General features: G+C 33.4%; 1 protein-coding gene and 1 pseudogene across 2 annotated transcripts; one reads left to right on the top strand and one right to left on the bottom strand.

Annotated features, from left to right (window-relative positions):
- The first annotated feature begins 1,360 nt into the window (after nucleotides 1–1,360).
- LOC149494158 (uncharacterized) lies at nucleotides 1,361–9,058 on the top strand (annotated as a pseudogene).
- A 4,554-nt stretch (nucleotides 9,059–13,612) lies between these two features.
- Nucleotides 13,613–17,505, bottom strand: LOC105647171 (nuclear localized protein). Of its 2 annotated transcripts, none has more exons than XM_020684507.3 (7): nucleotides 17,009–17,505; nucleotides 16,843–16,922; nucleotides 16,603–16,665; nucleotides 16,404–16,505; nucleotides 16,112–16,177; nucleotides 14,481–14,559; nucleotides 13,613–14,357 (listed from the first exon to the last, which is right to left on the bottom strand). In XM_020684507.3, exons 1-7 carry the CDS (start codon nucleotides 17,430–17,432, stop codon nucleotides 13,837–13,839), a joined length of 1,335 nt encoding a protein of 444 aa, XP_020540166.1. In that variant the 5' UTR covers nucleotides 17,433–17,505; the 3' UTR covers nucleotides 13,613–13,836. The 2 variants fall into 2 exon arrangements, with proteins under 2 accessions (XP_020540166.1, XP_012088560.1); XM_012233170.4 differs by having other exon boundaries at nucleotides 13,613–14,321; nucleotides 17,009–17,504.
- Between the last annotated feature and the right edge of the window lie 4,007 nt (nucleotides 17,506–21,512).

The following is a 21,512-nucleotide window of genomic DNA, read 5'->3' as shown; positions in this document are numbered from 1 at the left end:
AATAATTTTTTCACTAGTAAAATTTTGGATTTATGATAAATGACAACATAACATTCTATTTGAGATGTACATAAAAGGAATATATATCATTGATGAATTTGGCATTACGTCAAATATTCATCTTGATTTTTTTCTAAATTCATTCATGCATAAAACTTTTCCTCGTGAAACAGTTCGACAAAAGAATTTTAATGGAAAAAATGCAACTTTTTAGACGGGATTTTAGCCATTCATGCAACTTATTCATTCATGCATAAAACATTGCATAAAAGAATTTTAGTCTTTTGATGTAAAATTAACGGAAAAAATCCAACTTTTTAGATGAAATGACTATATAGTTAAATAGAACCATACCTCAAGGACATCATAATGATTTTACCAAAATACATAGAAGAAGTCGTTAATTTGGTCAAATATTAGAGATTAAATAGTAATTTTCCCTTTATCTCACGCATTATTTAGTACAATTATTTTAACTTTAAAATGGTTCCATAATGTTTTATGAAAACTAATATGTCAATTAGAAAATTTAAACAACAGTTATATATATATATATATATATATATATATATATGTTAATTAGAGGATTTAGGGTAATTTGATCATTTTATTAAAAATTAATAGAAAAATATGTGTTTTTTGGATGGAAGGATCAAATAATATGACGGAAGTGAACCTCAGGAATGTTATAAATAATTATATATATGTCGGGGACTACTTATATAATGAAAACTTATAAAGGATAATTTCGTCTTTTCCTCTCAAAAATTAACAGAAAGAGTTTGTTTTTTGGACGGAATGACCAATTAATAAGACGGAAATAAACCTCAGAGATGTTATAAATATTTGTATAAATGTCGGAGAATACTTAAATAATTATGGCAAACCTCAGGGACGAAACAATTGTTTTCCCTTTTTTTTTTTAGCATTTTACCTATCTCTTCCTAATTTTTTAATATGTATATTCAAGATTATCACAAGTCCCTTATTTTGACTTTCCTAATCTTAAATCACTTATCCTAATATCGTATGTGTTACATATGTTAATTTAAGTTCATTACAAGCCTTGTGCTAAGCAATTCTCATAAATTCTAATTACCGAAAATAAGGCTAGTTAATCTCATCATTTAGGTTTGTGATACCGAAAATCTAGCAGCATATCCCCTAAAAATAGAGTTATCTATCTGCTAAAACAATAGCGACATTCAATATTATCTAATCAATTTACACAACCCATTCATCCGGTGAAATAACTCAATAAGCCCATCCTACATCATTTCAACGTCAAACAATTGTTAATTGCAGTTACATCAAAATTATGCTGTTACCAAACCCTTGCAAGTATATTCCCGTTATACCCATGGTCCTAAGTCCAAGTCACCAGTAATTGAGTTGTTGAATTAGTCAGCAGTAGTTATTCTCTTTCTGTTTTGATTCTGTTTCAACATTCCTGCATTGTAGGAGGGTATTCCTCCGTTTCCCTATTTTCTTGTTGTTAGTGGGAGGTTATTCCTCCATATAGAAGTAGTGCTCCTTGTATGTAGGGAGTAGTTATTTCTACACTTGTATATATTCAGCAAATCTGATGGAATAAGGCAGACTGTTAAAACCCAATTTAAGTCTTCTTGACTGAGGTTTCAGGCTCCCCTTTAACGAGTCTGACTTTTCTTGTCTTCCACCATAGGTCGCTCAAGGAAACACCCTAACCCAAACACCCAAACACCAACCCCTCCTACTACCCATCGACCCATAATTAGATCCGTTAGCCGGGACCATAACAGTTTGGTATCAGAGCCAACAGTTATGGGAGATTCTGTTCAAGACTAGCTGGCTAAGCTCTTTAACTTGTTATTAGCTGCGCAACAATCCAACAAGGAACTGCATGCCAAATTCGATGCTCTAACTCAGGAATGGGAATCCACTAAAAAGGATTTCCAAACCAGTAGCGCTGGAAGTCCAGCAAGCTTACGGAGAGATAAGGGAATTTTGGGTACTGCAAATTCTGAAAAAGCTGGAGGAAGCTTGTTTGTACCGAAATTCACAAAACTGGATTTTCCTCGCTATGATGGGAAAGATGACCCTTTAGGATGGCTAAACCGTTGCAAACACTTCTTTCGGCACCAACAAACTCCGGAAGAAGAGATGGTCAGTTTAGCTTCATACCATCTCGAAGGAATTGCCCAACTTTGGTACATGCAGTTGCTGGATGACATTCCGAATCCCTCTTGGGCTGAGTTTTCTCACCAATGTAACCTCCGTTTTGGGCCTCCAATCCGCAGCAACAAACTTGGTGAATTAGCTAAACTGAAGCAAACGAGGTCTATCGCGGACTACCAGAATCAGTTTGAGACTCTTGTGTCCCGGGCTGGAACTCTCACTCAACACCAGAAGGTCCAATTATACCTCAGTGATTTACAAGACTCCATTGCGGTTGAAGTGGAGCTTCACCATCCCACTGATTTGGTTAATGCTATGAGCATTTCTCAGCTGTATGAATGCAAACTGTTTCCACGTTCTTCAGCTGCGAGAGATACTAGTCGCGCTGCAATTCCACCTGACAACCGCGCCAATCGGACAGTGAGGAGGCTGTCGCATGATGAAATGGAGGAGAGGCAGAAGAAAGGACTCTGTTTTAATTGTGATGAGCAGTTTGTTCGAGGCCATCAATGTAAGAAATTGTTCTGGATTGATTTGGAAGAGACGGAAGATGTAGAGGATTTCACAGCTGATCCAAAAATTTCTTTGAATGCCATTACTAGAATTCGAAATCCTCAGTCCATGAGGTTGATAGGTAGCTGGATGCTTGGGCAAGTCTTAATCCTCATCGACTTTGGTAGCACTCACAGTTTTGTTTCTGCCGCAAAGGTTGAGGAACTGAATGCTGTGGTAAACAAACAGAATGGTTTAAAGGACACATTGCCAATGGCGAGCAACTTACTAGCCCAGGTATTTGTAAGGGAATTTCGATTCTTCTGAAGTCTAATTCTTTCATGGTTGATTTGTTTGTTTTACCCTTAACCAATTTCGATATGGTTTGGGGGTTAATTGGCTTCGAACCTTGGGACCCATTCTGTGGGATTTCACCGTTATGAGCATGAGCTTTTATCAACAGGGCCACTTAGTGAAATTGCAGGGTATTACTTCTTCAAGCTCTTCCCACGGTTCAAATCTGAACAATAGGCAGATTTCATCTGTTCCAGACATCCAACTCCAGAAATTATTGGCGAAATTTGCTTCCTTATTCAATGCTCCTACTGGGCTACCCCCTAGCAGATCTTGTGATCATCGTATTCCCCTAATCCCTGGAGCTGGTCCTGTGGTAGTTCAACCGTACCGTTACCCTCATGGTCAGAAGGACGAGATTGAAAAGCAATGCGCTGCAATGTTACAGCAGGGAATCATCCGTCCCAGCCGTTCCCCATTCTCGTCGCCGGTGATTTTGGTTCCCAAAGCTGATGGTTCCTGGCACCTTTGTGTTGATTACAGAGAATTAAACACCAAAACCATCAAAGACAAATTCCCTATTCCGGTTATCGATGAATTATTGGAGGAATTAGGTGGAGCTAAGTTCTTCTCAAAGTTAGATCTGCTTTCGGGTTGCTTTCAGGTGGGGATGCATCCTGCTGATATTGAGAAAACAGCATTCCGCACTCACCACGGACACTTTGAATTCTTGGTGATGCCATTTGGATTATCCAACTCTCCCTCAACTTTTCAGGCCCTAATGAACGAGGTATTCCAATTTTACTTACGGAAATTTGTACTCGTCTTTTTTGACGATATTTTAGTTTTCAGTCAATCCTGGGCAGAACACATCCACCATTTGCGGCTGGTTTTCCAATTGCTGTTACAGAACCAATTGGTCCTTAAACGGTCGAAGTGTGTCTTCGGTCAATCTCAGATTTCCTATTTGGGTCATATTATTTCTTCCCAAGGAGTGCAGGTGGATCAGTCCAAAATTGCTACTGTATTGGAATGGCCAAAGCCCAACACCATTCGTGGGTTGCGTGGATTCCTATTTAGGTCATATTCATTGTCGCCCCCCTCACTGCTATGCTGCATAAAAACAACTTCCACTGGACTGATCACGCTATCGATTCATTTCAGAAGTTAAAGGCGGCCTTGACATCTACTCCAATCCTGATTCTACCGAATTTTGATCTAACTTTTGTTATAGAATGTGACGCTTCTAGTACAGGGATTGGAGCAGTCTTGTTACAACATAACCAGCCAGTCACATATTTCAGCCGTTCCTTGGCAGCTCATCATCAAAATCTTTCGGCTTATGAGCGAGAATTGATTGGCTTAGTGAAGGCAATAAAGCATTGGCATTCCTATCTGTGGGGACGTGAATTTATTGTTCGGACCAATCATTACACATTGAAATATTTGCTTGAGCAGCACCATCTCTCAGCAACTCAACAACATTGGATTAGCAAGCTCCTGGGTTTTTTTTTTACTGTTGAATACAGGACTGGCAAATCTAATCTGGTGGCAGACGCTCTTTCTCGACGGAATGCTGATGATTCAATCCTTATGGCTGTTTCCATGCCTCAACTCAGTTTGTTTGATGAAATTCGGAAGGAACATAGTGATTCACCAGCAATTCAGCAACAAATCTCTACAATTACCAATGGAGCAGTCGCTTCAAATGGGTTTTTCGGGATGGGTTACTCTTCTATAATAACAGAGTTTACCTGCCTTCCGATTCCCCATCAATTCAGCTGGTCGTTAGTGCTCTTCACAACCAAAGTCATGAAGGTTACCAGAAGACATTATACAGAATCACTAGAGATTTCTATTAGCAAGGGATGAAACAATTCGTAAGGGATTTTGTGCGTTCTTGTGATGTATGTCAGCGGCATAAAACTGACACACTACAACCAGCGGGACTCCTTCAACCTTTGCCCGTTCCCACTCAAATTTGGGCTGATATCTCCATTGACTTCATAGAAGGCATTCCCACTTCACGCGGAAAGAATGTTTTTGTAACATCCCTTCCCGGTCCACCCGTTAACCCGAATGAACCGAGCCGAGACGCTACAATCTGGTTGAACTTATATCCTGTCATGCTGATATCACCCTGTATGCGAGATATGAATATAAAACATTCCCAATTAAAATATCAGACTTCCAATATCTCCAACTAATCATCATAACACAACAACACTTTATATAGATATTCATAACTGTATAAATCCTCAATAGCATTTAATATCCAGCAATTAATGGCATTCATGATCTATCTCAAGTCTTCATGACCTAATCATACCAACTATAGTAAAATATTTCATATTCAATCATTTCCTCCAAATACTTACACCAAAATAATTACATGCTTCAATTATATTTCCAATTACAGAAGCTCTAACAAATGGAAAAATTATACATGCCATAAATCTTAATACATGCCATAATTCTTAATATTACAACTCTCAATCTACTATGACCAAGTTAGTCACTTCTGCTTTGAACGTACTCCTCAAGTCTTCAAGTACCAACCACGATCTTCAACCTACGCGTGATAAAAATCGACGCGCTGAGTATAAAACTCAGTGGTTCTCATAATTCACATACTAAACAAAGTGCGATGGCAGCTAACTTAAAATACAAGTTTCATAAAGCATTGATACTCCTAGAATCAGTAAATTTCAACATGAATGTCTCTTTATAGCAACGAATAAACTTCTAATTCATAAACATCAATAATTGAGTTCTAATTTTCTCATAACTCCTTTACATGAACCTTAAATCACACATTATGATTCTATCATGATCTTACCTGCTGTTCATTGTGTTGTATGAATGAAATCAATAAACATGTAAGAATACATAATAGTATATGTTCATTGTCTTACTTGCTATTCATTATGCTGTATGACTTATGCACTTTTAGTCACATCATATAAGTTATGATTAATAACATCTCATGACTGTATGGCTCCTTAAAGATTCAATAAATAAACTTGTAAGCATATATAGCATTATACTTTCATGATCTTACCTGATGTTCTTTATGCTGTATGAATTCTGCAACTTTGATTAAACTCAGTGAATATCACAATGAATAAAGAAACATATAAGCACATACATATATAGAAATACACATGTACTCACATATGGAATGTAAGCACACAAATCATGATACTTTCATTTTACCTTGATAATCTTTCTTGCTGTTTAGTATACTGTATGATTCATGCAATGTTATGTCAAGATATCTGTATGGCTCCATAAGGTTATAGTGAAACCGAAGTGATAAGAAAACTGTATGAAACTGGATAAAACTGTATGCTTGGCTGCTATGGCCTGTATAATCATATCCACTCAACGGCCTGTAGCCGGAGTACCAAACTGTATGGGGCGCAGATCTGCTATTCTATGTCGTGACATAGCCTTATCTACATGGTTTCTACCTAACCTCAATGGAGCATATTAATGGAATGCCAATAGATAAACAAAAGCAAAGTAACTGTGTCATAATTTGCATGCTTGTGTCATGTTATTTTCACATATTTGTGTCATGTTATTTTCACACCATTTGCATGCTTGCATTTTGTTTTGATACATGATTTAATGTTGTATTTTTGTTGTGAAATGATTGGAGGCATACAAAGTGAGCAAAGGAATCCAATTGCATAGAAAAAAGAAGTCCAAAAGTGCATGAAAACACAAGTCGCGAGCGCGTAATGCACATCTGAAGGTCAGTGAGTTTCCAGGTGAAAGTCGCGAGCGCGTAAATGCAAGTCGCTAGTGCGTATATGTTATCGGCACAAGTCGCGAGCGCGTACAGTGCAAAATGAGAGACAGTGAGTTCCCAGGCCAAATTCGCGAGCGCGCGATGAAGGTCGCGAGTGCTTACAGGCCAAGGGCCAAGTCGCGAGCGCGTACTTGCAAGTCGCGAGCGCGAGAAGTGCCAAATGAGAGGCAGTGAGGTTGCGAGCACAAGTCGCGAGAGCGTAAATGCAAGTCGCGAGCGTGTACAGTGCAAAATGAGAGTCAGTCGCGAGCTTTTCATGCAATTCGCGCGCGCGTCGCGTTTTCCAGCCTGCACTGTCTGTACTCTTTTGGTCATATCTCTCAATATAAAACTCCGATTTGAATGATTCAAAAACCCATGTAAAGCTAACACATAGAGGAACAAATAACTCTTCTATGACACTTCCTAATTCCATCATTAAATGGGGTCAAAATCAAGATGAAGTTACTAGTCAAATTTCCAGCAAGCCCTGTTTCAACATAAACTCAATATTTACTTCATTTATTAACTTCCTCCCCTGTTTTCTCACCATTACCAGTCCTCCCACTCAACATGAAGCAATATTATCTCATTAACAACACACCACACAATTTCTCATGCAAAGAAAATGGGAAATATAAAGAGATATCACACCTTCACTTAACAAGCTTGGAATCTTCTTCTTAGCTTCCTTTTTCTTCTACCTTGAGCTCACCTCTCCTATACATGAGAATTCTTATGAATCATCTAAAAATATCACCAAATGATTCAAGTATGAAATTCAAGAAGGTTTACTTACTTGGATAGAATAGAAGTTGAATTAATGTTTAACTCCCATTAAAATCTTCACCACCATTAAACGTGATGGAGAAAGGAAAGTTTAAGAGGAAAGTAGAGGAAGAAGATGAAGATAAGGATGAAGAAATGAAAATGAAATGGAATCCACGGGTAGTCTCTAGAATGTCATTGATTTTTATATGAAAATTACCAAATGGTACCTCAAGTGTCAAAATGGTACAACTTAATACCTCAACTTTATACTTTAGTGAAATCAAGTCCTAATCCTTATACTTTGATCTTTTTGTTTCCTTCAAGTAAGTCCACTTCTTTTCCTTATTTCAATTACATCCCATTCTAGCCCACTCTAGAATCTAATGGATCGAACCGGGTTTTGGATCAGCCCGACTCGACTCTAAGCAACGACTCGATTCAATAGAAAAATGGGACGTTACAATTTTAATGGTTGTTGTTGATCGGTTCTCAAAGTACGGACATTTTCTGGCTCTCAGTCACCCGTACACCACTGTAAGTGTTGCTTGCACCTTCTTTGACAACATTTTTAAATTACATGGGTTGCCAGAAACTATGGTCAGTGATAGGGATGTGACTTTCACAAGTTCTTTTTGGAAAGAATTATTCCGTTTATGTGGGACCAAGCTATGTTTCAGCTCCTCTTACCATCCACAATCTGACAGACAGACAGAGGTTGTGAACCGTACTGTTGAAATGTATCTCCACTGTTTCACTAGTTCATCGCCATCAAAGTGGATTGATTGGTTGTCTTGGGCCGAATACTACTACAATACCAGCTACCATACCTCACTTAAATCCACACCTTTTGAGACTGTTTATGGTCGACCACCTCCTCGACTATTATCTTACTTGCATGGCAGTTCTTCAATTGAAGCGGTTGATACTGTTCTGCACCAACGGGATGACATGCTACACCTACTTCGCCAAAATCTGTTACAAGCCCAAAATAAGATGAAAGCCACTTATGATCAGTCCCACCGTTCACTAGAATTTAAAGTTGGTGACATGGTTCTGATGCGTTTAAAGGCGTATAGACAATAGTCAGTTGCAAAAAGAACTAATCACAAGTTGTCCGCCAGGTTTTACGGACCCTTTCGAGTTCTGGAACGCATTGGCACCATGGCCTATAAACTAGACCTTCCCGCAGAGTCCAAGATCCACCCTGTTTTCCATGTTTCCTATCTCAAACCCTATCATGCCGGTTAGCCTGTCACTCCAACATTACCACCTACCATTCTTTTGGAGGATCCTGTCCATCCTTTAGCTGTTCTGGATCATCGTATCAAAGGAGGAATTCCAGAGGTTTTAATTCATTGGAGTCATTCTTCACCAGCAGATGCTTCGTGGGAAAGGGTCCAGCATATAACAGACAAGTTTCCAGACTTCCAGCTTGCGGACAAGCTTCCATTGGGGGCGGAAAGTAATGTTACCAAACCCCTGCAAGTATATTCCCGTTATACCCATGGTCCTAAGTCCAAGTCACCAGTAATTGAGTTGCTGAATTAGTCAGCAGTAGTTATTCTCTTTCTGTTTTGATTCTGTTTCAACATTCCTGCATTGTAGGCGGGTATTCCTCCATTTCCCTATTTTCTTGTTGTTAGTGGGACGTTATTCCTCCATATAGAAGTAGTGTTGCTTGTATGTAGGGAGTAGTTATTTCTGCACTTGTATATATTCAACAAATCTGATGGAATAAAGCAGACTGTTAAAACCCAATTTAAGTCTTCTTGACTGAGGTTTCAGGCTCCTCTTTAACGAGTCTGACTTTTCTTGTCTTCCGCCATAGGTCGCTCAAGGAAACACCCTAACCCAAACACCCAAACACCAACCCCTCCTACTACCCATCGACCCATAACTAGATCCGTTAGTCGAGACCATAACATATGCACATAAAATTATATATATGTATATTTGTATATTTACACTTACACTTATACATATATTTACATATATATATTACTTATCGATCATACCCATAGTCTGTAATCATAATATTCAATTACACATTAGTAAAATGTGTTCATTAAAGTTCAACTAGTTAATATGGTGGTCTGTATCATTTAATTTGGCTAGATTAAACTACACTAAATTAGAGTTTAGTTAATTTAACTCGATAAATCCATTTGAACATAATAGTAAAAATGCAAGATCGAAGCCTAGGACTCACCGATGAAAAATTGGATTGCAGAATCGCGATCGTCACAAGAAAGGAAGAAATTCTGCCTCTCAAGGACTCGCTGGAGTCTCACCAACCGGTCACTGGACCGCCGCCGCTGGCCGCCGTGCGCGATGATCGGGTAGTCATGCCTCATTAAAACTGATCAATTTTTACATCCCAGCCTCGGAATTCCATGAAGAGCCCAAATCCAGTGTCGATTTATGGAGGCTCTGGATCAGCTTTCCGGAAATAGCTCCGATGTTCCAAAATCCGTTACTGTCGGCGGTAACTCGGTCGAAACTGATGAGGATGGTGGCCGGTGAAGCTACTAGGGACGATGGAAGGGTGTAACAGGCCGGCCCTTAGCTGGCCTCCTCGGAGAATGAAACGGAAACGAATAGCGGGACTGTCCCAATCGTGAGCCATAATCGCAGCTCACCATTGCTGCGCTAACCGAAACAGAAGGAGAGAGAGAGAGAGAGAGAGAGAGACTGAGCGCCGCTTCCATGAGAAGAGAGTTGGGGACGACCAGTTGAGCAGGAGTCGCCGAAAAAACGAAAAAAGAAAATCAAAGGTGACTGTCCAATCGGAAAAAGCTTTTCCTTTGCTGCCACGCTATAAACCAACCAGAACTGAAGAAGGAGGGTGACAGAAGGAACGACAGCGACAAGAAGGAGCTTCTGTCGGCGAAGCTTGAGCTCCGGTGGCCGGAAAATGAAAGAGGATAAGGGAGGGGGCTGAGGTCGGCGCTAAAAGGAAGTGGAGAATTTAGGTTAGGACAAAATGGGTAATTCCCATGTTCTAGGGCTTTCTAATTGGTTAATTGTCGGTTTGGGTTCAAATCAGGCATGGTTTCGTCCAATTCCTGAGGATTACTTGGTTTCCTTAATTGATTTATTGATTTCCAATTGGTTTATGGAGTTTTCAATGGATTTAATTTTAATTTAAGAGTTTGGTTTAACAAATATAAATATATTTACCTAAAATTTTATTCGATTTAACTAGTTTGAACACTAGTTTTTCAATGATTTAAACGGTTTAAATCATGGTTTAAGTTCTAGATCATTCTACAGTGTACTTAATAATACTAAAACTGTTAACAAAAGCGTACTTGATCGATAGCTATTGATTACCTCATTGCGATAATTCGATTCTCACCGTAACAATCTATGTTTCTTCACTTTGGCCTTTTATCCGTAAGTTCTCTTAATGTTCAGAGAATTATTGACAGCAAGGGGAGTTTTCTTTTCGCGTTCTCTTAAACAACCTATTATCGCTATGTGTTTGAGGTAGCCGTCACACTCTCTTAACCTACGCTGTTGATTTCCTTGATTTTTTATAAGACAGAGGAAGGGTATTAAAATCATACCGGTCCTCATCTCATTAAGCCCAATAACCATCATCTTGGACAACCTTGAATAAATTAAAATTAATATTTTCAGTAAATTAGGAATCGTAATATTTTATAATACTGAACTAATATTTTTAGTTTGCTAATATTAATTAATAAAGTCATCTTATTTCTTAAGGAGTAAGTTATTTTTTATTGAATTAATCAACTCAATAAAAATGAATATTGTATTACATTTTACCAGGGGTATGCACGGGACTGCAGGAATCCCAATCGATTTTCAAAAATCGTCCCAAATTTGTTGTCCCAAGAAAACTCCGATATTAATTTAATAGTCCCATCCGGAAAGTAATTATGGAACGAGACTGATTCATTAATTAAAATCGACCCGTAGCGATCCAAGTTCTGTCCCATCTTGTCTAGTCTTGAAAATCGAGTATTCCCGTCCCATTTTTTCTTTAAAATTTCAGTTTTTTTTTTTATGAATTTCAATATTATGTCCATAAAAATCATTTCATCCTTTTTATTTCCAGTTCTTGGATGATACCAATTACTTGCCAAGGTAATAATAATATAAAAAATAATATGCATTTTTAAATATAAAATGAACCAATTAATGAAACATATTTTTCAACATAAATTTTTTTTCTATTATTCTACGGTATGTATTAAGTAAATTTTTTTAATAAATTTTTCTTTTAAAAAAATTAAAAGATTAATCAATATAAGAAAAAATTATTAACTTTAATAATCTGATTACTGAATTATTGGTTATGCTTAATACTATCATTATTTATTTTTCATATAATCTTCAGGATTAAATTAAGTATCAAATTTAAATCAACTTAAAGACAGCAGTAACAAAAATAATGATGAGTTAAATTTTAAAAAATACATATAAAGTTAAATTGCATATAGTTTTTGCATTATTTTGTTTTATTATATGTAATGATTCAATTAATTGTTTGATTATTCTTTTTTTTTTAATTCAAACTTATATGAATGGATTCTATTTGATTGTAATCAATGAATATAGTAATTTTATTTTATTTTTTTATGAAAAATAATTTAGTAAGACTATGGAAAATTCTAATTGATTCCCAATCCGACTCATCCTGGCTTATTCCACAAAATCGAATTTTCGTCCTATCCCATCCCGAAAAATAGGACGGGATGGAACATGACTACATACTAATTGGAACGAGATGAAACGAGACTACATACCTATCAGGACGGGATTGCGACTTTATTATTTTGTCCCAATATTTTAGGATGGGACTGAGAATTATGTAATTTTTGCCCTAACTCGACTCATGCACACTCCTACATTTTACATTCTAATTGATAATTAATACGACATTCTATGTTATAACATTGATTTTATTCGTATTCCAATGTTACCATGTTACATTCTATATATTAATTATCAATTAGAATGTAAAATATAGTATAATATTAATTATTATCATGCTACAAGCCCAATAATTATAGCTTCATCAAATCATTTTTTTTTTTTTTTTGTCATTTTATGTCAGATAGTCAAAATGTGAATTTTGCAATTGGAAATTGCTCTTTGTCCACTAATTAAAGTTTTATTAGATTCTACCATTAAAGTAAGAAAAAGAGCGTAAGCTTTAAATTCAGTATCTCTTATTTAACCAAATAAAAAATTTTTAAGGACACTATAGACATTCTATCTATTAAGATTCTAGTTGGATCAAGCTTAACTTGAGCGTAAATATAATAAATATCTTAATAAGTTGTGCTTATTTTGAGATAAAAGAGTAATTTGGTTAAATTACTTTTGATTTTATTATAATTTAGAGAAATTAATTGTTCCCTTATATTATATTATTATATTAAGCGACTTATATTTTGACAAGAAGCGAGTTACAATTTACAAAAATTTAATTTTACAAGTACTTTTATGTTATAAATCCCTCTACATTTAAAGCTTTTCTGTGTCTTTCTGCATATGTAATTTCGCGTGCTCATTTACTTTTCTCTACACATTCAATTGAACGGTGACGTGCTTGTTCACGCATGCATGGTACGGTATGGGTGTGGATGCATAAGTGTATGCGTGCTTGCATCATGGATTTAAATCCCACTTCTAAAATTAAATTTTTAAGCATTCCACTGCCCATTTAACAGTTATTTGAACGCGAAATAAATGGATCACCGTGGCGACGGGGGAGAAAGATGAGGTTTCAAGAAGGGATGGAAGATAGGGTTTCACTGCCATCCTGTTCAAATGCTAGTTTAAGGTCCAAGAAATTAAGTTAACCCTCAATTTTTAATCACTTCAGAAAGATAGATAAAGAGTGGGTATTTATATAATTCATTTAGAAAGTTTTATTTTGTAAAATTGATTTGAAAGTTCAGAGTATATAGTTTCATGTAATACCAAAACATAATTTTAATTACAATCCTCAAGTACATCATGATAGGATCTGGGTCCAAATATCACTTTTGAGATGAAGATGTTAAAAGAATAATGAAATAGAGGTGAGAGACTCCATATTTCAGTTTTAGAAAAGAAGCTTAGGAGGTTAGTAATTTATCCTTGGAAACAAGCCATTCGATGATGTTTATAATTGATAATTTGGTACACATTCATCTTTACAGATTATACAAACTAGAAAAAAAAAATTACAGATTATACAAGCAAAACAAAACAAAGACAGAGCATACATGTATAATCTTTACAGTTCAAAATTTGATTTCATCTCCTGAATATGGACCGACAGAGAGTCAGATCTACATAAAACCTACTCAATCCAATGCAAAAAGCTTATCCAATTGTTCGTCTGTCCACTGCGGGACTGAAACTCTGGAAGAAGGTGGCCTTCTCCACTTAGGTCCATCAATATTTCCAATTTCTTGATTGTCAAAGACGTCAATTAAGCCTGTTGCAGCACTTCCATATTGGTCACCTTCCGACAGATTACCCCTTCCTGCCTGACTTGAAGGGTTTAGCCGCTCACATACCACTGCTTTACCATTATTATCTTGATCTGTTCCATCAGCTACTTCCGCTGTTACATTAGCTCCATTCTGCTTCCCAGCAACAACATTTTGGTCTTCATTGTTTCCATTGCCATGGCAGCTGTCTCTTGTTGCATTGTCCCTTTCCATGTGTTGATCAAGTGAACTTCCTCTTTTATTAGCATTTTGTCTGAGACTGTTCATGATTCCTTCAGTCCTTCCTTGTGACAAAGACAATGGATAATTCGGCATCCATGATTTTTCATTGTACTCTGCAAGTATTGAATAGGCAGTCAAATTGTGCACATCTACATGAAAAATACAACACCATTGTTTCAAAATTATGTCATCATCTATATCAGAAGCAAGATATGGCCCAAAAAATTGTATTGTCTAAATTGCAAAAAGGGAAACAAATTTTTTCCTCCTACCAGACATGGGAGCAGCATGTTTGACTGTTGATGCAGCACAATTATGTGTTAGTGAAAGTTCGCTATCCTTGGAGATGACCTGCAAAATGTTATCACAATATTGTGAGTATGGTCTCTTTGTGTTCATGTGCTGCTAGATGTCTATGTTTGTGTCATTACCAATTCTCATTCAATTACATGTCACAAGCTCCATAGCTGTAGCTGTAAAATTTATCGTATGCTATTTCTTAGTGTATTTGTTCAACCAGTAATAGCAAAAGAGGGCACAGGTTGACCGTTTTACACGATTTAGCTATGAAAGTGAAATATAAATCAAAGCAACATATGCATATGACAAAGCTAAAATTGTATTAAGGCCATTCTATACAAAATGCAAGCATACTTAATTGAAAAACCTAATAATAGTTGCACCTTAGTTGAATACAGCATTCATATAACAAGTCCCAAGGAATCAAAGAAAAATCATGATACTGTTGCATCAATTGGAAACTAAACCAATAGTTAAACTTGATGCCAAAGAAGTGCAAGCTTTATCATATACCGAGCCAGGTTTAAAACTGCTGTGTTGGTCCACAGTTGAAGAAGATAAAGACTAATACTACATTGTTCTGTCTGTTTTAGAAATTCAGTTTTTTCCAAACCAATCATTCCAACAGATATTTGACCAAGACTAGGTGCGGACAGATGTACTGAACAATTAAGAAATCCTTCCTCGCATAGAAATTTATCCATATTTTTGAGATTCAGCTCACTGTAAAAGACTATGAGAAGTGTTTCTATTAAGCACTCACACTCTTGCATGGAACCACTAAAACAAGAGTGAAAACCAGGAAGCTTATGATGAAGCCCTTTAAAGCTGAAAGGATGGTTCCATGCGATTATCATTCATAACATAGTAATATATTGAGTTTAGTTTTGTCCTTTTACTTGGCTAATTATGGTGATATATAGAAAAATAAAATTTGGTCAGGAACATGCCTAATTGTTCCCAAAGTACCACTATAGTGGTTTGAATTTGGAATTTTAGTAAACATAGAATATTTTGAGGTTATTTTTGTCTTTGAAACTTTGTTAATTATGGTGATATATGGTAAAATCTAATTTGGTCAGGGACATGCCTAATTGTGCCCAAAGTACCACCTTAGTGGTTTGAATTTGGGATTTTAGCAAATATTCAAAGAAAATTTATCATTAAAGATGTTGAACTTGGTCTTCAGGTTGGGAAAAAAGAGAGTAGAGGTAAAGCTCAAAGGTAAAACAATTGATATGCAAAGCCAAGATAAGTCACATACACCTAATGGTGCAAAAGAAACTATGTTAGCTCATGAAGTAATCATATAATGGTAACAGTAAGTATATGCATAGCTGCTGCACAGAACAAGAACTGTAGAATAGCTCAACATATATTCTTAGCACATCAAAAACAAAAAACAAATGTGAAGATTATCAAGTATCATGTCTTTGATCTTGAATATATTAAACAAGCCAGGATGAATCAAGAAAATGGGGAACAGAAAACAAAAAGGAAGAAAGTAATAGCCAGGTGGAGTTATTAAATTCATAGTACATTGTGCTTGCAGTTTACTTTAATCATAAATTGGTTACTAAAAAACACCAGGTGGAAGGTGTACCTTGACCATATTGCTACGTGTGATATTGAGATAATGAGCAGAGCGTGAAGGCGAAAAAACTGCAATCTGTAACATATCATTCGTCAGTCAATCTCTAACAACAGGTTGATACAATCAGATTTGCGACTTAAAGTTTCACAAACCTCAAAAAATTGCTACCTCACTGACTCACTATTTAGGAAAACATGATAACATTCCTAGTATAACTGTATAAATCATAAAATGTGATACAAGCACAATCTAGGCACATTTACAGCCATACAGTTTACTCAGAAAAAGGACTGCCTCGAACCTTTTGCAGTATTATAACGGATCCAATAGATATGTTCTTCCCAAACTCCCCCTCGGTGAGAACTCCCCCATGAATGGTGGCATCAATCGTACCCGTTGGATCCTAAATCAAACATAAACCAACTTAAAAATCTGCATCAACAAATAAAGGCAAACAAAAATCTGATTTTGCAATCATTTTTAATTTCTAGTAAACCTACCTTTAGAGTTACCATCATATCGCCAAAGCCATTGGGAGTGCAAGATTTAACAATGGCCACAACCTAATAACAATTAGGTAAAGAAGATAGACTAATTAGAAAAAAATCATACAGAGTACAACAAATGTTCCATCAAGCAGGTGCTCAAATTAATTCAAATTTTCTTTTCCACAATTGGGAATTATTATTCATATAGATTTTCTTCAAATATAAATCAATATAATCCATAGAGAATCATACCTGAGCCACTCTATCCATTTTATTCCTGCTCTTTACCGCACTCAGAGGAATCCCAATTGCACCATCACCATATCCCAACCCTATTTTCAACCCAAAAGTACAAAAATAAAAAAGAAATAAATTACACAAAAAAGAGAGACAGAGAGACAGAGAGAGCATAGTGAACCTTGGCTACGAATAAAATTCACAGCATAAAGCCAAGGGTCGGAGGTGAAATCATCATCGTCTTGAGGAACACCTTCCTCCACAACTCTCCTAATGTACTCCTGGGTAGGGATTGGCTCTTCACCAAAATCACCGGTGAAATTTCCATCATTTTGATTATTGCGACGGCGGAGCATGGCAGCTTGAACTGTTCCGGCGGGGCCAGGGATGAGGATAGGAGAGGCACTGGGTGGTGGTGGAGGATGGAATTGGGAGAGAAGATTTTGGGAGTTTTGGGAGGATTGAGAGAGAGTGCAGCGGTGGAGAAATGGTTGAGAGACAGAAACAGAAGTGGCAGCTGTGGTGGTTTTGCGGTGTTTGAAAGGGCGGAGAGAAGAGAGATCAGAATCGTCTAGGTCTAGAGCTTCCTCCCAAGGTTCTGCCATTTTTGATGGGCATTTGCGCGAAGCACTGTTTGCGTGTAACAGAGGGATTTTAGACAGCGCGGGAAGGAGAAGGCACTTCAAGTTTTATTTTGTTCAATTTGCTGCACTGGCTTTTATTTGTTGGTCAATTAAGCCCTTTGCAAATTAAGCCTCCATTTATGGAAAATAACTTGTCCTTAAAAAATATTGGAATTGCTAACACATTTTTCAAATTAGTTAAAAATATTAAAATTTTTAATTTTCATGAATTAGGTTTAGCTTATTTGAAACTTATTAAGATATATTTGCAATTAGCTGATAGGTCATTCATTTTTTTAATATAATTAGTGTTCAAGAACGTACGATGCACGTTGTTACTTGTTGAACATACCTATTAGAATGATTATTTATAATTTATTTTATTACAAACACAATATAAAAATTTAATATTTTTTGTTATAATTATTACATATATAAAATAGGTGTAAACCACTATCATACATATATAGTATTTGATGAAAAATTTTAATAATTTTTTACAATAGATTTTTTTACAAAATGAAATAGTTATAAAGTTGAAAATAAATAACCATTGATCTAAGATCTCACCATATATAGAAATAAATACATATATAAATTATTGGTAATCAAATTCAAATTTTTTTTAATAATATAACAAAATAAAAAAAATAAAAATTTAAAATTAGTACCTTAGTCATTAATAATAATAAAGTGAGAAGTTTTCGATATAACAATAGCAAAGAAACTCTTGATAGAATGATAGTAGAGAGTCTTCAATGAATTATTGATAATAAAAGAAAAAACTCTTTGATAATAGTCAAAGAAAATATAGTTATTTGATAGATTAAATTTTTAATTGAGTTATAATTTAATATTAATATATGTAATATTAAAATTAGAGTATAATAAATTTTTAAACTAAAAATATGCAACAACTTTAAAAAAAAGGAGCGTTAAATGTTTAAAAATTACAATCATGATTTAAATAATTTTTTTAAAATAAATAAATTTATACTAATTGAAAATTAATCAAAAAAATTATTTAGCAGATTAAGGATAAAATAATTAATATCTTCAAGAGAATGATAAAGCAAAAAATAGCTAACAATATTGATAAAACAAATAAAAGAAAATATAAGGAAAAGAAAAGAATTTCAATATATAATTTATAAATTTAATTTTTTGTAAATTTTTTTATATAAAATAGTTAAATCCTTTTACAATAAAATTATAAATATAATTGATTTAATATTTGATTCAATCAAAACTTCTAGAATTTTCATTTCTGATTGATTTAATATTTGATTCAATTAAAACTTCTAATATATATTTTTCGATTTAATAATTGATTTAATAATTGATTTAAGATTGGATAAAATTTTTTGATTACTATTTCTAATATATATTTGATTTAATATATATATATATATATATATATATATATATATATATATATATATATATATAGTTTATTTAATTAATTTATTATTACGAATCCTATATATTTGATTATTTTATTACATTTTGTATTAATTTAAATATTATTTAATATTAATTAACATTTTGTATGTATTAATTGTCAAGATAATACAAATTTCAATTATCTAATACAAATTATATTCACAAAAGTCAATGATGTTTATTCCCTATTTTTTTTTTTTGAACTAATGCATTATTTGTTCAAAAGTAAAATTCTTAAAGTTTTATACCATATATATCTTATGTAATATATAATATAATTTATTATTTTATCCAATAGAATTTATATTAAATAAGAAATTCTATATCCTTAATAATTAAATTAGCTTTATTTTTCAATTAATAAAATTAAAATGCCAAAATTTTATATTTTTACCATATATATCTTATATAATATATAATATAATCTAATATTTTATTCAATAGAATTTATATTTAAATAGAAAATTAAAATCCTTAATAATTATTATCTTTATTTTTCAACCAATAAAATTAAAATCTTTAATAATTTTCTATTTAGAATTAAATTAAACTTCTTTTGGTTGCTAGAACATACTTAATAAATATAAATAAAAATTATTCTATTAATTTGTAGGTAGAGAAAGTTAAGATTATACTTATCGCAAGAAGAATATATGATTGCAAACTCAATAATTCCAAATTAGCAAAGCTTGATGTAATAATTTTTTATGGTCAAAAGCAACAAATTCATAATAGTCAAGAGTAACAAATTTTTGATAATTGAAACTCAAAAGCAATTAAAACTAAACGTATATATAGTGATATGATAGGACAAAATCCCAATTAGAATAGTATTAAAGGACAAATTTCTAATTAGAGAGAGATTAAATTTATAACATTAATAAAAAAAGAGCTACCAATAAAGGATTAATAAATTTAATTTCTTATATTATAATATATTTAAATTATAAGATATTAAATCATAGTATTTTCATATGGATAGAAATTTCAAAAGTTTCCTAACTAGAATAGGACTAAATTATTTTTAATGATATTTTTAATTTATCAACTAATAAAATACCCATAAAATTAAGGGTTTTATAATTAGAATAAGACTAAATTATTATTCAATCAACAATTAAATTAAAAGTCTGCATGAACATTTTAGGAACCCAACGTTCCCCCTCATTCACACTTAATTTTTTATATATATATATATACTGAAATTCCTATACATGCAAAAAAATTATGCTTTATTATACTATAATTTAAATATTGAAATTCCAATGGTTATCTTATTTCCATCGAAATACTTGAAACTAAAAAAATAAAAAATAAAAGATATTATCTTGACAAATATTAATTTTATAATCCAAATAAAATTTAAACTTGTATTAATAAAATATAAAATAAAAGGGAGGAAAAAAAAAGAAAAGGAAGTGAAAATAGGTTTTGAATTTTGGTTACAACTTTAGCAATGGATAAAAATTCCGTTGCTAACCTGTTTTGTAGAAAGAAAAAATCAATGTAGGTTATAACTTTAGAAAACAAAAAAAGTTCCGTTGCTAACACGTTTGTAGAACCTTCATCAACTCTTAGCAGCGGAAATAATGAAACAAGATTTGTTAATTAATAAAAAATGACTAAGGAAACTAATATTATCAATCTACTTAAAAATTTTTATATAATTTTAATTTATAAATAAAATTAAAATTTTCTAATTAGAGGGTCCATCTCTTTAAAATATTTCATGATAAGGCTATTCAGGAGGAAAAACTTGTAAGCTTGTAATTATTCACGATTATTAAACAATTACAATTAATTTATAAATCTATAAATCTAAAAAATAAGAACTATAAATAAAAACTATTATATTAATTTGTAAATAGAGAGAGAGTTAATATTATACTTACTGCAAGAAGAAGACATGTTTGGAAACTCAATAATTTCAAATTAGTAAAAGCTTAACGTAGCAATTCTTAATAGTCAAAATCAACATGTTCTTAACAGTGAAAAGCAATTAAAATTAAACATATATAGTGGTATGATAAGAAAAATTCCTAAATAGAATGAGATTAAATTTATAATATTAATATAATAAAAAAATAAATTGATATCATAATTAGAATATGATTAGTAATGATATTTTTGTCGATTCATAAACTTAGCAGGGACATTTTAGGAACCCAATGTTCCCCCTCATTCGTACTTTTATATATACTAATTTTTTTATGACGTGCGATGCACGTTGACTATACTCATTATATGCTCATTTTTTATACTAGTTTAGTTTTTTGTTTATATAATTGAATTATAAATTCTTATTTAGATTGCAATAAATATAGTGATTTTTATATATACAGTAAAATATTCTTTTTAATTATACATCTTGCACTTTAATATCTCATTAAAAAAATTAATATATTTGTTTTTCTCTTTAAAATAGCAATTCAATTATGAAATATGTCATTTTATATTCTCTTCAACATGCTGAATTATATAGTTTTTGTTATATGCTAGTTGATTTTATTTTTTGTTTAAGTACCAAATTGATTTATAAAAAATCATTGTATAACTTTTATTTTATGTTTTATAATTGATTTTTGATAAATTTCACTATAATCTCTTTTAGTAAATAAA

Source organism: Jatropha curcas, chromosome 8 (assembly GCF_041381405.1).
Source record: "Jatropha curcas cultivar XTBG-Jc1 chromosome 8, XTBG_Jcur_1.0, whole genome shotgun sequence".
NCBI lineage: Eukaryota > Viridiplantae > Streptophyta > Magnoliopsida > Malpighiales > Euphorbiaceae > Jatropha > Jatropha curcas.
This window is presented reverse-complemented; position numbering and strand designations above follow the sequence as displayed.

What these genes read in the sequence shown, in the direction of transcription:
- LOC105647171 (XM_020684507.3), bottom strand. Translation starts at nt 17,432, where the DNA reads ATGGCAGAACCTTGGGAGGAAGCTCTAGACCTAGACGATTCTGATCTC. An exon ending in ATATGATGGTAACTCTAAAG is followed by an intron (nt 16,506 to 16,602) that starts GTAGGTTTACTA and finishes TGTTTGATTTAG; the next exon opens with GATCCAACGGGTACGATTGA. An exon ending in ACATGCTGCTCCCATGTCTG is followed by an intron (nt 14,358 to 14,480) that starts GTAGGAGGAAAA and finishes TTTTTCATGTAG; the next exon opens with ATGTGCACAATTTGACTGCC.